Source organism: Chiloscyllium plagiosum, unplaced genomic scaffold, assembly GCF_037043375.1.
Source record: "Chiloscyllium plagiosum isolate Xiang-an unplaced genomic scaffold, Cpla_swu_hap1 HiC_scaffold_14, whole genome shotgun sequence".
Lineage (NCBI taxonomy): Eukaryota > Metazoa > Chordata > Chondrichthyes > Orectolobiformes > Hemiscylliidae > Chiloscyllium > Chiloscyllium plagiosum.
Genome location: NW_028270152.1, coordinates 40,572,491 through 40,589,038, shown reverse-complemented (window position 1 = coordinate 40,589,038; position 16,548 = coordinate 40,572,491). Strand labels below are relative to the sequence as shown.

General features: G+C 39.2%; 1 protein-coding gene across 6 annotated transcripts in view; it reads right to left on the bottom strand.

The window, feature by feature from the left end:
- The window catches only part of pxk (PX domain containing serine/threonine kinase), a 75,285-nt gene that overhangs the window by 1,739 nt on the left and 56,998 nt on the right, over nucleotides 1-16,548 (bottom strand). For 5 of the 6 annotated variants that reach the window (XM_087994357.1, XM_087994354.1, XM_087994355.1 and 2 more), the window contains 3 exons: nucleotides 15,003-15,089; nucleotides 13,917-13,992; nucleotides 10,491-10,547 (listed from right to left, as the gene is read on the bottom strand). In XM_087994357.1, the coding sequence (XP_087850483.1) occupies nucleotides 10,491-10,547; nucleotides 13,917-13,992; nucleotides 15,003-15,089 (220 nt within the window). Of the gene's footprint in view, nucleotides 1-2,960; nucleotides 3,046-10,490; nucleotides 10,548-13,916; nucleotides 13,993-15,002; nucleotides 15,090-16,548 lie in introns of all 6 variants that reach the window. The other variant, XR_015759399.1, reaches the window with a different exon arrangement.

Here is a 16,548-nt window from a genome sequence, read left to right as displayed (position 1 = left end):
AGCTGGTAGAAAGAGGTTCAACATTAAAGTTTTGAAATTGAGTTCACGCAGAACAAAAGCAACAAATTTCAATTGGGTTACTGCAGGGTGCACCATCAAATTCCTGATTGGGATCAGAGGAGAGGCACTCTATTCTTTCTCTGGCGGGGGGGGGGGAAGAAAAAATGGAATGCCAATACAAACGATCTGGAAACTGTATAAGATTATGATGATATCTATTAAGCAATATGACTGGTACAGGAGATCCAAACATTGTTGCATAGATTGTAGCATTAGAAACAACAAAATAGAATAGCAGCTGTATAGAACAATAGGAAGTAATACCACTGAGTTGGATGATGGTGATGGAAGCAGTGCCTTTTCCAAATGGAGTACTACTGTAATTTATTATAGACCAGAAGGTAAACAATTTGTATGTAATATTCAGGTGATGTCACACATTTGAAGTAGAGACTGTGAGGTGTTGTAATATTACCTGAACGCATCTGATTAGAGCCAGGCAGAAATGGACATAGTTTACCATTCAGTCACTATTGCTGGAAGTGCACCAATGGAGAGGTTAGCTGGAAACAGAATCTATATTGCCAATTTGCAATGGACCTAACTTTTTTGTCTCCCTTCCCCCATATCACCCAAAAAAAGTGTTTTTTTTCTTCAAAGTACTTTACCTATTCCATTCCTTATCATCCCTCATCAGTCCTCTGCACTCCTATTCTCCTGCAATTGGTTGACTAACTCTGTACAAGATTTCTTGCCACTCTCCAACAAACCTACTGTGGCATTTTTCACGTTATCTCCTTTTGCTGTCTCAAACAGAAAGGAGAATGTGAAAGATGGTAATTCTTTAACAATATCTGGTCACTTTATGTACTTTGCTAATAATGTGATTTAGTTGGTCACAACTGGGCCCTATTGAAGCCTCTACACTTAAATGCTGCTACCACAGCCCTTGCCAATCTGTCACCTTCCTTTGGACATTCACACAAATCAACCTCATCTTGTTTCTAGAATCCTTTTCATCTACTGCTCCATTGCAAGTTTCCTTAAGATATTCTTCTACTCCTCCCTCCAACTTCTACAACAATAGACTCATTGCTTTTGACAGTTTTCATTTCCCCTCTTGCCTTCAAATCAGCAATCCCCTCTTCTTCCACAAATACCTTTCCATCCATATTAACAGCCAACATCCTGAAGCTCTCATTAGTAATCCCCTTTCAAATGCCAAAATCATGATTAACAAAATCAAATTACATCCTTGGATCACTCATTACTGACAACATTTACCCTATTTAAAAACTACTTCAAATCTGCCCATTAAGAAAGCATTTCCTCCAAATCACAAACTGTCAGCAGCTTTTGGCTTTCTATTTAATGTGATATAACGGCAGATCAGAGTTTCACCAAAATCTGAGCAAAATCACAACTACCTAAGGGCAAAAAACCTATCCATTCCTAAATTGGTTGGCCACATTAGTCTCCCTACCAGGTTACATTATCATCTGCCAAAATCTCTCAGCAGTCCAGCATCATGCTAGATTACAGTTAACCAAGGGCTCCTTGCCATGAATGATTAATTCTTGGAGGTTGAACTCAAGCTGACTTTCTAACCATATCACCTCCATTAGCTATTTCTAGTTTTTTAGTATTATCTAACTCTGGTCATCCCTCCACTCACATTGCTGAAACCCTCATTCATGTCTTAGATTCATTAAATATGAAGGTGTCAAATATTCTTCAGGTTGCATTTTAATCCTCTAGTCTCTAAACTATAGCTCACCCAAACTTTAGCAACGTGCAACTTTCTCTGAAATTTTTAACCAAACAGGACTTGATGTAATGTAGGAAATCACTTAGGGGACCACTGTATTTAAATCAAATTACATCCTTGAATCACTCATTACTGACATTTACCCTATTTAAAAACTACTTCAAAACTGCCCATTTGGAAAGCATTTCCTCCAAATGTTATAAATGAAATAGCTAATGGAGGGGTTAGGGTTAGAAAGTCAGCTTGGGTTCAACCTCCAAGAATTATCATTCATGGTTTTGGTTAGGGCTGGCTTGGTGCTGTGACAAGAGATGGTAAGCTGTTTTCAGGTCTTCACATAGAAGCTTCAGCACAGTCATGACAGTGGTTTCCTTGAGAGAAAAGGAAAGCTGGCAATTCTTAGTTACAAGATGGAGGGTTTGTGTTTTAAAACTAATGTCATCACTCATCCCCTTAAAAGTATCAATCACTACTAACAGCAAGACTGTGAGAATGATGCCTCGCCTAGAACACTTGGCACCACCGTATCTTTCATTAATGCCATAATTACCTCCAGCCTGCAAAACCTTTAAAACACACTTTGATTCTTGCATCTTGTGCATATTGTGGTTTGGGGTTCAGATACTGAGGCATCACACTATGAAATTCCCTCCATAAACACAATCCCTTTCTCCTCAAATAAACCCTCTAAAGCATTTTGGGCAAGGAATCCATTTTTTCGTTGCACCCTGAGACAGATTTGTGTTAAAGGCACCTATTGCAAGATTGTTGAACAATAGCAAAATGCTTATTGATGTTGAAAATAATGAACAGAACCATTGGAGAAGCTCAGGTCTAGCAGCATCGGTGAGAGAAACAGAGTTAAATGGTTCAAGTCTGGTATGACTTCTTGAGAACAGGAGACTCATACCAGACTTGAAACATTCACTCTGTTTCTCTCTCCACATGCTGACAGACCTGCTGGGCTTATTGGAAGTTACTGTTGTTCGCATAGTATGCACTGTACAAGCTCAAACAAAGAATTGGTACTTGAGATAAAGGGGGGAAAATAACAAAGGTAAAATAGAACAGACATACAAAGAAGTTTGGAGCCAGGAGTTCAATTATCTAAGTTATCTGGTCCAAAGAAAATCCACCTCCACTGTTCTCCCAACCAAGAATGATTGCAATTGTTAAGAGCAAACTGATTCACCTTGATGACTGTGACCTCTTTCTGTAGCCTTAAGTTTTAGGGTGGTCTACATTACCCCAAAGTCAGGCTCAAAATGGTGTGTGCTCTACAGCAAAGACAGCATAGAAAGAGAGAAGCAATAAGTCATTACCAAGAACAAGGCATTCTGGACAATATACAAAATACAACAATGACTTTCAGACAGATGAATTACCATAGAAAACAATAAAGTTAAAAGATTCATTATTACACCAAGTGTCATACAGGTTTGAATGTTTTTGGATGTCTTCATATCACACTTTACAAATGTATCAAGTTCTCACAAGGCAGAATTAAAAACATAAAAACAAAATATGATGGATGCTGGAAATCTGAAATTAAAACTGAAAATACTGGATATTGGACTGCAGCAGTAAAGAAAGCAGGTCACCACCATCTTGCCAAGGGCAACTAGGGCTAGGCAATAAATGCTGGTACAACCAGCAATGACCACGTCGCATGGATGAATTTTTAAAAACTCCAGATCAAGCAACATCTGTGCCGTAAGACAGAGTTAATGTTTAATTTTGATAACCTTTCATTCTGGAAATGTCTGTTAACCAGAACCACTTTCTTCTACGGCCTAATCTGCTGAGTATTTTGTTTTTAGTCCCAATAACTAATGTTGTCTGCAAGAAGAAAAAATGAAGAAAAACAGGCGAGAAAGGGACAAATAAAGCATGGGTACACAAAACAAAACAGCAGAAATTCTCATAAATAATACCCAGTCACAGTTCTCCACAGCACTGCCATAACCATAGCTCGAGCGCTTCAAAATTAACAGCCAAGAATATCTTCCCTTCCTAGCTTAACAACACTGCTTCCCCAGCTCTAATGCCTCTCCTGGATCTGTGTGCTGTAACACTCCCTCAAAACAAAGTAGACTTAGATATAGAATACAGTAATTGAAACAAAATGATTGATTGATTGAAGTCAATTAAGCAGAATCTAAACATATTCCATTTATACAGCACAGAATAAATATAAAAAATGATTAGGTTGCAGAAACCAATGGTCAGAACATAGCCTAATAATGAACTGTTATAACCCAAGAAAAATAAGTTGAACGATAGATTATAGAACACTTGTTATTTTTAATACTGCATACAGAGGTCCCTTGCAAGTTAGTGATGAAATAACCAATAGAAAGGAAAAGCATTTAGAACAGGGAGGAAAAGGAAGCTAATGCATTGTTTAGAATTTGTTGCTGTTAGATTTTCGGAAGTTTAGGTTTGCTGAATGATTACATAAAGCCAAATCTTTTGCCATTAAAAACAAAAACATTGGACTGAAAATGTAACTACCATACAACTATACAATTATAGTGATTTCAGCATGACTTTGCGAAATCCAGAAAACTCAAAAGCCTACACTAATACCTGAACATTAATAATGTGGGAGTGTGACTATTAAATTTAATGGTTTGAGTACATAAACAAAACATTAAAATTCCTGAATGGCATACAACATAAACATTTCACTTATAGGTTACAAATCTTTCAGTGAGCACTAACAGAGCATCCACAAAGAAAAATAAATGATGAACTGTGTTTTCAGAATATATTGGGCAACATGGTAGACTTGTGCTTTGTAAAGTAGATGAGTTCACAGCATTTTCTACACACAGCACATTACCTTATTAAAGCTCTGTCATAAACAGATGGTAAACCAAGTAGTGCATCCGTGTCTATTCTCAACAACTGAATTTAAATAGAACCTTTCAGACACAAAAATAATCCCAAAGTGATTCAAGAATGTGTAATCACAAAACTGGATCCCAAAATTTGGGGGTGGTGGAGGGATCATGAAAAAGCTGAGTCAAAAATGTAGATTTTAGTGAAAAGAGAAGCGAAGGTGTTTAAAGTTGAACAGAATACGGAGATTGTGAAACGCTAGCTTCAAAAGTCACTAGGGAGTTGGAGGAATCACGAGCAAAGTTACATGTTTTATGGCAGAGCTGAAGGTTTGTTTTAGTCATAGAGATTTAGTCTTCCCAAACCTGACAGTAGACAGGCAATTGAGAGGTTGAGAGAGACGTTGGAAGGAAAACTGAGTGTCAGTGCATATGTAGAAGCTGACCCATCTACAAATAGCATTCTGCCTTCAGTTATGACAAGGAGGAAGAGAATGTTCCAAAGTTGGATCCTTTGGTTAACCACAAAAATAGAAGATGGAAGTGGGATGAGCAGACATTCCTGAAAATATCCAATCAAAACTGGAGAATGTGTGGAACCAAGTATTCACAGAACAACTGTACTGGTCAGTGAAGAGGAGCCATCAAAAGACCAGACTGCAGAGATCAAGGAGGAATAATGCAGCACAATCTCACAATATATCATCGGTGAATTTGATTAGGGCCATTTCAAGCAAAAGCAGAAGAGAAATTCAAATACAATGTGGGAAAATGAACACAGATTTGGAAGGTGCAATATGTTTAAGGATCTGAAAGAAAACAGAACTTAAAGCTGTCATTGAGCTCCATTAAAGACAGTTTCCTCGATATATCTTTGTCACTCCAACAATAACAATGGAGTTACTTCACTGCCTGCTACTGGCATGGCACAGGGTTGCTATCAATTAACTGGTTATAATTTATTTTAAGGTTCAAAGGTCAAAGACAAAAGGTGACTTTTTTTAAACGTTACGTAACATGATGGCTGATCACGTTAATTTGATTAGGCATAATTGTATCAAAATTGACCTGCAGAAATGACTTGGGAGAATTTGTACTTGGTTTCCAATTGTCATGTTGAAATACTACGCCTAAATATCAAAGGGTGCAACAACTAATTCAGTGACTACTTAACACCGCATAAGGTCTGTGTATAAAGTACAACATTTCTAGAGACAGGAAGGAATGCAAAATGTTGTAAAGTAAAAACCGTAGCTTTTATGCTGCTTTTGTAAGAGTGTAGGTCTGGCTTAATAGTGATATCAATTGCAGTTAAGAAATGATTATCTGGTGTACTTGTCAATTTAACAATGTAAAGCGACCGTAAGTGAACTGGACCTGCCAGACAATGTAAAGAAACTTGCCTGGATTAGTGCAGCGCCAACAACACTCAAGAAGCTTGATGGCATTCAGGACATGACAACCCACTTGACTGGCACCCCATCTACAACTTTCAACAGTCAATCCTTCCATCACCAATACATACCACATGCAAGATGCATTACAGCAGCTCCTTTGATCGCACATCTCAAACGCACAACCTTTGTTGTGTAGATGTATGGGAATACTTCTGTCTGCAACTCACAAACCATTTTCATTTGGAAGTATGTTGCTGTTTCTTTGCCCCTCCCTATACTGGATCAACATCCTGCAGAACCCTAGCAGTACTAGGGTTATATAAACATTACATTAACTGCAGCAGTTCAAGGTGGTGGTTCAATACCAATTTTTCAAGAGCACTTTGAAATGGGCAAGAAATGCTGGCTTTGACCAGCTATGAAAAAAATAAAAGAACCTTCATTTGTTATTTAATAATATATTCATACTAATATAGTGATGGAGTAATAAATTAAGGCATTACCTCAGTTTGAGAAAAGTTAATACATTTACAAATGTTGAAATTGCTGTTTTAGTGTTTCCCAAAGAGCTGCATAAAAGCACTAGGCTTTCCTTCATGTATCTTGATTTGATAATTTTCAATTTCAAAACGTTTGTACAACTGAATAACTCTGCTTTTTAAAGAAACTTGACAACAGAACATTAATTAGAAATAAAAACAGAAATGCTGGAGAAACTCAGGAGGTCTGGCAGTATCTGTGAAGAGAAAACAAACTCAATGTTGTGACTCTTTTTCAGAATAATGCTACTTCACTCCACTGAACACTGAAAAATATCTGCAAAGTAGGTGTGTGTTTGGATACAGCAGAAGTGACCTCCTTCAAATTGTTAAATTTGTGGATATATCCTAAATTCATCAATGAGAATGCAGTGCTGAGTTCAAACATTTTAAAAAGATTTTCCCTTCCCTCCAAATATAGGAAAATAAGATATCTACTCAGCCTTTCAAACACATTGAGCCATTCAATTAGATTATGGCTAACCTATATTTTTACACCATTTATCTATCTTCATCACATATCTCTTAGTGCCCTTACCAAAATTAAGTCATTCAATCTCAGCCCGGAAAATTTAAATTTACCACATCTCCAAGTTTTCAGGGAACGAGATTTTAACTCACCTCGCTCAAGCAAATGTTTGCTGATTTCACCAGAGGAAGTAGTTTCTCGTATTTGAATATCATGATAATTTTAAACACCTCAATTAGATCACTCCTCAAACCTTCTAAATTAAAAATTATGTCAACCAAGAGTGCTTTAAGCTCTTTTTATCCTTGCAAAATTATACTGTACCAATTCAAACACAAAACTAACTAATAGTGAATAAAAAAAACTTATATTACATAAAGATATGAAACAATATGAGACAAATATGTTGTCAATGTGAGTACTGAGTCACAATTTGTGGGCGGCACGGTGGCACAGTGGTTAGCACTGCTGCCTCACAGCGCCTGAGACCTGGGTTCAATTCCCGCCTCAGGCGACTGACTGTGTGGAGTTTGCACGTTCTCCCCGTGTCTGCGTGGGTTTCCTCCGGGTGCTCCGGTTTCCTCCCACAGTCCAAAAGATGTGCAGGGTCAGGTGAATTGGCCATGCTAAATTGCCCGTAGTGTTAGGTAAGGGGTAAATATAGGGGTATGGGTGGGTTTCGCTTCGGCGGGTTGGTGTGGACTTGTTGGGCTGAAGGGCCTGTTTCCACACTGTAATCTAATCTAATCTAATCTAATTAAGTAGAATGGATGGCTTTGAGGTATGTAGAGAAGAGGTGTTGGAAATTCTGGAAAGGGTGAAAATAGATATGTCCCCTGGGCCTGATGGCATTTATCCTAGGATTCTCTGGGAAGCAAGGGAAGAGATTGCAGAGCCATTGGCCTTGATTTTTATGTCCTCATTGTCTACAGGAGTAGTGCCAGAAGATTGGAGGCTAGCAAATGTGGTTCCCTTGTTCAAGAAGGGGAGTAGGGATAACCCTAGTAACTATAGGCCGGTGAGTCTCACTTCTGTTGTGGGCAAAATCTTAGAGAGAATTGTAAGGGATAGGATTTATGAACATCTGGATAGGAATAATGTGATCAAGGATAGTCAGCATGGTTTTGTGAAGGGCAGGTCGTGCCTCACAAACCTTATTGAATTCTTTGAGAAGGTGACTAAGGAGGTGGACGAGGGGAAAGCGGTAGATGTGGTGTATATGGATTTTAGTAAGGCGTTTGATAAGGTTCCCCATGGTAGACTACTGCAAAAAATACGGAGGTATGGCATTGAGGGTGAGTTGGAGGTTTGGATTAGGAGTTGGCTGGCTGGAAGAAGACAGAGGGTAGTAGTTGATGGCAAATGTTCATCTTGGAGTGCCGTCACTAGCGGGGTGTTCCGCAAGGATCTGTTTTGGGACCATTGCTGTTTGTCATTTTTATAAATGACCTGGAGGAGGAGTTAGAAGGTTGGGTGAGTAAGTTTGCGGATGATACGAAAGTCGGAGGAGTTGTAGACAGTGAGGAAGGATGTGGCAGGTTACAGCGGGATATAGATAAGCTGGAGAACTGGGCAGAAAGGTGGCAAATGGAGTTCAATGTAGCTAAGTGTGAGGTGATTCACTTTGGTAAGAGTAATAAAAAGATGGGGTACTGGGCTAACGGTCGGATACTTGGTAATGTGGATGAGCAGAGGGATCTTGGTGTCCATGTACACAAATCTTTGAAAGTTGCCACCCAGGTAAATAGTGCGGTGAAGAAGGCATATGGTGTACTGGCTTTTATTGGTAGAGGAATTGAGTTCCGGAGTACTGAGGTCATGTTGCAGTTGTATAAGACTCTGGTGCGGCCACATCTGGAGTATTGTGTGCAGTTTTGGTCGCCATACTATAGGAAGGATGTGGAGGCACTGGAACGGGTGCAGAGGAGGTTTACCAGGATGTTGCCTGGTATGGTAGAAAGATCGTATGAGGAAAGGCTGAGGCACTTGGGCTTGTTTTCATTGGAGAAAAGAAGTTTTAGGGGTGACTTGATAGAGGTGTATAAGATGATTAGGGGTTTAGATAGGGTCGACAGTGAGAATCTTTTTCCACGTATGGAGTCAGCTATTACAAGGGGGCATAGCTTTAAATTAAGGGGGGCTAGGTATAGGACAGATGTTAGGGGTAGGTTCTTTACTCAGCGAGTCGTGAGTTCATGGAATGCCCTGCCAGTAGCAGTGGTGGACTCTCCCTCATTATGGGCATTTAAGCGGGCATTGGATAGGCATATGGAGGATAGTGGGCTCGTGTAGGTTAGGTGGGCTTGGATCGGCGCAACATCGAGGGCTGAAGGGCCTGTACTGCGCTGTATTCTTCTATGTTCTATGTTCTAAAGAACATGAATGAGCACCAGAACCCAAATCCTTAAAATCAGTGGCTGGCCTTCCTAGATATTCTCTAATCAACCTATTCAGAGACGTATTGTTCACTTCTGGCTTGTGTGGAACTTGAACCCGGGCCTCCTGGCTAAGAGGCATGGACCACTGCACCACAACAGACCAATGGCTGACCTCCTAAAAATGTTGCTCGGTGTTCAGGAAGACAATCATTGCCCTATTGATTGAGTGACAATTTAAGTCTACTATGTGGAATGGGTGCATTCCATATGATGATAAGGTAAATCAGTAGTTGTTCCCTAGTTACTCCTGAAAGCAAACATAAAAGAAAAAGTACTTTTCTTCTTTATTAATGCCAATTCTAAACATCTGAAATATGTGTTTAAATTATAGAGTCACATAGCACAGAAACCAACCCTTCAGTCCAACTCATCTGTGCCAATCAGGTTTCCCAAAGTGAACGGATTCCATTTGCCTGTATTTGGCCAAGATTCCTCTAAACCTTTTTTGTTCATGTCCTGTCCAAATGTCTTTTACAAGTTGTAACTGTACCTACATCTACTACTTCCTCTGGCAACTCATTGCATATAGGGACCATCCTGTGTGAAATTATTACAATATCTGCGGAATTGTTTTCCACGGTTTCAGTTACCCGCAATTTACCACGGCCCGAACATATTATAGAAAACCTTCCCGAACCAGGGACCAGGGGGCTGCTGGGAAGGTAAATTTCCACATTTAAATTAATGGGTTCACTCCTATCCATGTTTTTGGACTTCTGCGGTAGGTTTGGGAACATATCCCCTGCAGGTACGCAGGGGACTACTGTACTCAGTTAGTTGCACAAAATTAGAATTAATTTCATTAATATGCTTACATAAGCCTTAGGCAGGGAACCTCCAATATAATCTGATCATGGCAAACCTTGAAAAGACATTTTAACACTAATTATCATAATATCGTTAGATGAATTAATGATTCTGAGCTTGGATTTTTAAGAATAAGTTAGTAATTTGCTAAATACGTTATTCTAAAATAAGACAACTGTTAATAACACAATTACACATCATTTTCATGTTAAGAAACACTTGTACCTACCAGTTGATGGAGGAGTAGGAGAAGACGGTGATGTTAAAGGAGAACTAGCACCAGAGCCTGAAGAGAAAATTATAAATTGAAAAGGAATGAATACTCAAATTTTATTTATTCAATACTGACAAATAAATATTTTGTTTTAAAATGCTGAAAGAACTACCAAAGTGGTCATCAGCCCAATGTTTCCTTAAATGTCATAAGCATTCCTTCCCATGTTCTACAATGCTACAAATCAATAGAAATGCTCAAATTGGTCTGGGGATAAAACACAATTTTCAACTACATGTCCTTTGTAGTTCATTTGTAGTGTGTTCATTGCATTGACTAGGCTGGATTCTGTACAACTCACAGATGAAATACTGGATCTCAAATTGACTGAAGCTTATAAAATCCATGGAACCCACTGAAATCTTTTGGCTCAGTGATGAAAAAGTCCTACTAAAAGTTTTTTTGCATTCCCAACAGCAAACAGAACAAAAGCTTTATTTGATTGTTGATGCTTGCTTAATAGTGTGATCAGATGACTTGTTTGAGATCAGCACAATACAACCTTCATTTGCCACCACGTGCTACACATTGACGTCTGGGCAATATGTAATCTGCAAAAATAAAGGTGAACAGTAGCAGTTTGTTTTCTTCATTTTTCGACTCTGCCTTTCAAAATATGGATATTGATCATAGCTTTTGTGTAAATATGTAAAATTATGGACTTGGAATAAAAACTAAATTTACAATTGTAAGAACAAGTAGGTTTAGTCTTTTAAGGCATGGCACAACCGCACAGCAGTTCGCACTTCTGCCTCACAGTGTCAAGGACCTGGGTTCAATTCCAGTCCTGGGTGACTATCTGTGGGGAGATTCACAGTCTCCCCATATCTGTGTGGGTTTCCACAAGTGCTCGTTTCCTCTCCCAGTCCAAAGATGTGCAGATTAGGTGGACTGGCCTTGCTCAAATAGTCATAGTGTCCAGGGATGTGTAGGCTAAGTAGATCAGTCGGAAACGGCAGGGACAGACCACTATAAACACTGGAGGAAACATCAAAGAAGCGCTTCGCAGGAGGCTCCCATGCACTGATGATGTCGCCTAGCCAGGGGACGAAACGTTTGCAACAAAAACTTCCATCTCGGCGAACAGAACCACAACATAGGAATTATATGATTCTATATTCCCCTTAAAATTAATCATTTTAAAAGATGTAATGAAGAAAAATGTATGAACAACGTTCAGAGGATGCCATCTTTCAGATTAGATGTTAAAACAAAGCCCCGGGTCTCAGGTAGACATCAAAGGCCGCTCAGAACTATTTTGAAGAGCAGACGAATTATGACTACATCCTATAGCTCAATGAACATAAATTATCTGGTCATCGTCAGATTGCTGTTTGGGGTGTTTTATCTGCCCAAATGGGGGCACACAACAGTGATCACACTTTAAAATTACTTTACTTTCTGAACTCCAAGGCTCCACAGAAATGAAAGTCTATTTTCCCCTTTCTTTAAATTCATAAAACATTAAAAATACTTACAATTTACTGAATTAAACCTTGGTACTTTTCACATGTCAAACTGGCAAATGAAGGAGTAGGCCATTCGACCCTTTGAGCTTGCTCAACCATTCAGTACAATCCTGACGGATTGTCAAATTCACTACCCTGTATCCACCCTCTTCCCATTCCATTTAATCCCTTTAACCCCAAGACCTATATCCAACTCCTTGAAAACATTCAATGTTTTAACCTGAACTATTTTCTGTGGCAGAGAATTCCATTGGCTCGGTGAAGAAATTCCTCCTCATCTCAGTCCTAAATGGCCGACTGCATATCCTTAAACGTTTGACCTTTTTAGGGTGTAGGTTTGCTCACTGAGTTGTAGATTTGATATCCAGACGTTTCATTACCTGGCTAGGTAACATCATCAGTGGCGACCTCCAAGTGAAGCTTCACATGGAGGTCGCCACTGATGATGTTACCCAGCCAGGTAATGAAACGTCTGGATATCAAACCTACAGCTCAGCGAGCAAACCTACACCCTAAACCTCAACCTGAGCTACAAACCTTCACAAATTTTGACCTTTTGTTTATGGACTCCCCATCCTTCCTGCATTTACCCTGTCTAGTCCTGTTAGAATTTTATAGGTTTCTGTGGGATCTTCCCTCATTCATCTGCATTCCAGTGAATACAGTCCTAACCAGTTTCTCTTCGTATGTCAGCCCTGTCATCTCAAGAATCAGTCAGGTAAACTTTCACTGCACTCTCTCCATAGGCAGAATATCCTTCCTCAGATAAGGAGACCAAAACAGCGCACACCAAGACCTTGTACAATTTTTTTTCCTTATTCACTCTTGGGATGTGGGTGTCACTGGCTCTGCCAGTCTTTTTGCTGAGCCTTTTTGCCCTGGAGGTGGTGGTGATGAGCTGTTTTCTTGAATTGGTGCAGACAATGTGCTGTAGGTAGACTGACAATGCAGTTAGGGAGAGAATTCCAGGATTTTGACCCAGCAACACTGCTGGAACTGAGATATATTTCCAAATCAATTGGAGGAAATCAACTTTGCTCATGTACTTGAGTCCTTTCACTGTGAATCCTATCATGTGCCTTCATCATCAGCTGCACCCAATGGAATTCTCTGCCACAGAAAATAGTTCAGGTTAAAACATTGAATGTTTTCAAGGAGTTGGATATAGGTCTTGGGGTTAAAGGGATTAAATGGAATGGGAAGAGGGTGGATACAGGGTAGTGAATTTGACAATCCGTCAGGATTGTACTGAATGGTTGAGCAAGCTCAAAGGGTCGAGTAACTGATGTCATTCAGATAATAATCTGCCTTTCTGTTTTTGCTACCCAAGTGAATAACCTCACATTTACATACATTATACTTTGTCTGCCATAAGTTTGCCCACTCACTCAACTTGTACAATTCACACTGAAGCATCTCTGCATCCATCCCACAGTTCTCCCTCCCACCTTGCTTTGTGTCACCAGCAAACCTAGAGATATTACATTTACTTTCCTCACCTAAATAATTAGAATGTGCTTTGAATAGCTGGGGTACAAGTATTGATCCCTGTACTACCTCACTAGTCACTGGCGTCTCAAAAAAAAAACACCCATTCATTCCTTCTCAGTTTCCTGTTTGCCATAACGTTCCCCATCCATTTTAGTATTCTGTCCCCAATCCTCTGCACTTTAAGTTACATTCTTTTTCAATTAGGTTAGTGTGGGCAGCATCCATTGAGAATGAGTTGCACTGTACAAAACTTTGACATTTAATTAAAACCAATATATTCAGTAGCTCCATTTGAACATTACCCTAAGAGTTTATTGAAGAATGGCCCAGGAATTTTAACTATTAAAAATAACTTCAAAACAGATATCGTTCTTCACTGAACTTGAAATAATTAATTCTTTTCAAATTAAAGAAAACATACCAGAGTTCACATTGTTTGAGTTGCTGCTTTTAGCTGAGATGTCCACTTCATTTTCAGTTACAGACTGCTTTGATTTCTGCTCATAAGAAAAAGCATATTTTATTTTAAAAGACTGAGAAACACCTATGAAATACAACTATACCATACTTTGGTCATGCAATCAGAGAAACAGCAAACTTCAATGTATCGTGCAATGCTCATTAAAAATGAACATGCAATAAAGCAGATAAAAGTATAAAATATAGATAGCTGCAAATTAATTCAGAAAAGCTAAAGGACAAGTAAAATAATGTAACTAGACCTCTCTTGAATCAATTTTTGTTACCTTGGCTTGCTACAATAAAAGAACAGAAGAGTTTTATTATTTAAGAAACAAAGCCACAGTTTTATAGAGTTATTTGGACTAAAATTGAATATTAATTTAAAAATATGAACAAAATTAAATATCATCTTTACTAAAGAAAGGCATCCTATGATTGCATTGTTTTTCTAGTACATCTCTTAAGCAAGCTGTTCAGTTTGAATGATCATTAGTAAAGGCATAGGAATGCCATCTAGGAGTGCTACATCACTGGTTAGTGCAGAAGCACCACCCTTCCAGTCAGAAGAGTAGACTACTTGGCCAACTTTCTGGTGTTCTGTAAAGTGCTGCCTGCTGAGTTCCAGGCCAGGGAGCCTTGATACTGCTAGTGTTACCTTCCTAATGCCCAAGTCGAACCTGGAGCCAATATCTCTCACCCCAAGCACGAGGAAACTGCCCGGTTGAACAGCAGCACTACAACGTGATCTCTTCTGCACTCTCCCCATCCCCCCATACCCTGAACTTTGACCACAGTAGGGCCATCTGCACATGCCCCAACTGGTATGATATTATGATGCAGGGAATGTAGTGGCAGCAGCCACAGAGGCAGAGATTCATTCTGAATCAGGGACATCTGTTGCCAGTTACTGACATCACCGTCACCATCTGTGCATGCAACCATTTTCACAGCCATCTTTACTTGTGTGCTAATCATTTCATTTATTAAAATTTTAGAATAAATGTTAAAACAATAATGTTTTAAAATCTTTTTAACTTTAATTTACCTTTCTTGCCAAAGTCTTCCTCCTCTTCTTCTCTTCCTCTGATCCATGATGAGATTGTGCCCGTGTCAGCCTCTTATACCGATGAAGCTTTTGGAAAAGAAACAAATTGAAATGATGATTCCTGGCAGCATTAGAAAATGTACAAGATATGTTCTAACTATTCTACTAGTTTGTGCTGATATACTTGACTTTCTGCTTATCAGTGGGAAAGTAGGAAAGATTTTTGCCCTGCTTTCACAGGGTACTGGTGCCATTGTATTGTGTGTGGCAAAGGTACCAACTCACTTCAACCCTGCCACCATTTTGGGCCTTCTGCCAGTGATTTCTGCATTATCTAAATCACGTCAGGTCCTCATTAACCTATGCATATCTGGGTCCTCAGACACAAATAGAATCCTGAGGGAGCTATGTGAAGCATTGTACAAGTATCTGCCATAAATTCTCTACTCCAGAAAACCTGGTGAATAGAAAGGGACTGTTAGAAGGCAAGGTTAAAATTATTTCATTGGGCACAGGAGAAGTACTCCCCCGGTATCCACAAGATCAATGTGATCCTCTATAATCTATAACCAATCTCACCTTCCTACTGGTTGGGTCAGCTTATGAAATGCCTACAAATGTGCAGAATCAGACCTAGAAATCTGCAACAGTACACGTTTTTGAAACACGCAAGACTCAGTCCTTAAAATGCAACAGGCCTCTCAGCAAAAGGCCCGCTCTTAAAATAAAAAAGATCAGATGGTTTTCTTGTCAGTCAACCTGTTCAGACATGTTATGACACACCTTTACAGCAGGTGGGACTTGAATATGAACTTTCTGGCCTAAAGGTAAGGACACGGTCACTGCGCTGTCAGAGGCCCTGACATTTTTTCCACATTTAGACAGAACATTCATCATTTAAAGCATACAGAAGTAGTTACAATCCAGAAAATAGAAATCTAACTTCTTCAGAATTATTCAATCTCTTCTTCATTTCTCATTTCAGAGAGTGATGCTTGCTAATTTACTGTGTCACAGGTGCTAGTCAACCATTTGTTTTGCATAAATTCAGATAAAGAAAGATGACAGGCTTTTCAATTGTGGTGAAACAATCCTAATCCTACCTCCAACGCGTTAATGTGCACCTTCCAATGGTGTTCAAGACAACTGTATTCAAACCTTCAAGACTAGGTGCCTGAACTGATTTATTTTTCCCTTCATGATCCAAGGACAGGCAGACTAGACTAGATTAGATTAGATTCCCTATAGTGTTGGAAACAGGTCCTTCGGCCCAACAAGTCCACATCAACTCTCCAGAGAGTAACCTGCCCAGACCCATTTCCCTCTTACTAATGCACCTAACACAATGGGCAACTTAGTGTGGCCAATTCACCTGACCTGCACATCTTTGGATTGTGAGAGGAAAAAGTTTAAGCACCTTGCACATATACTTTTGCCTCATTGGTTTATAATATTAATTCCACAGAAGTTTTTTATTTAGTCAGCAGTAAATGAGAGTGCTTTAAAAAAAAAACATTCAAAACAAATGAGAAATTTCAATAAACCG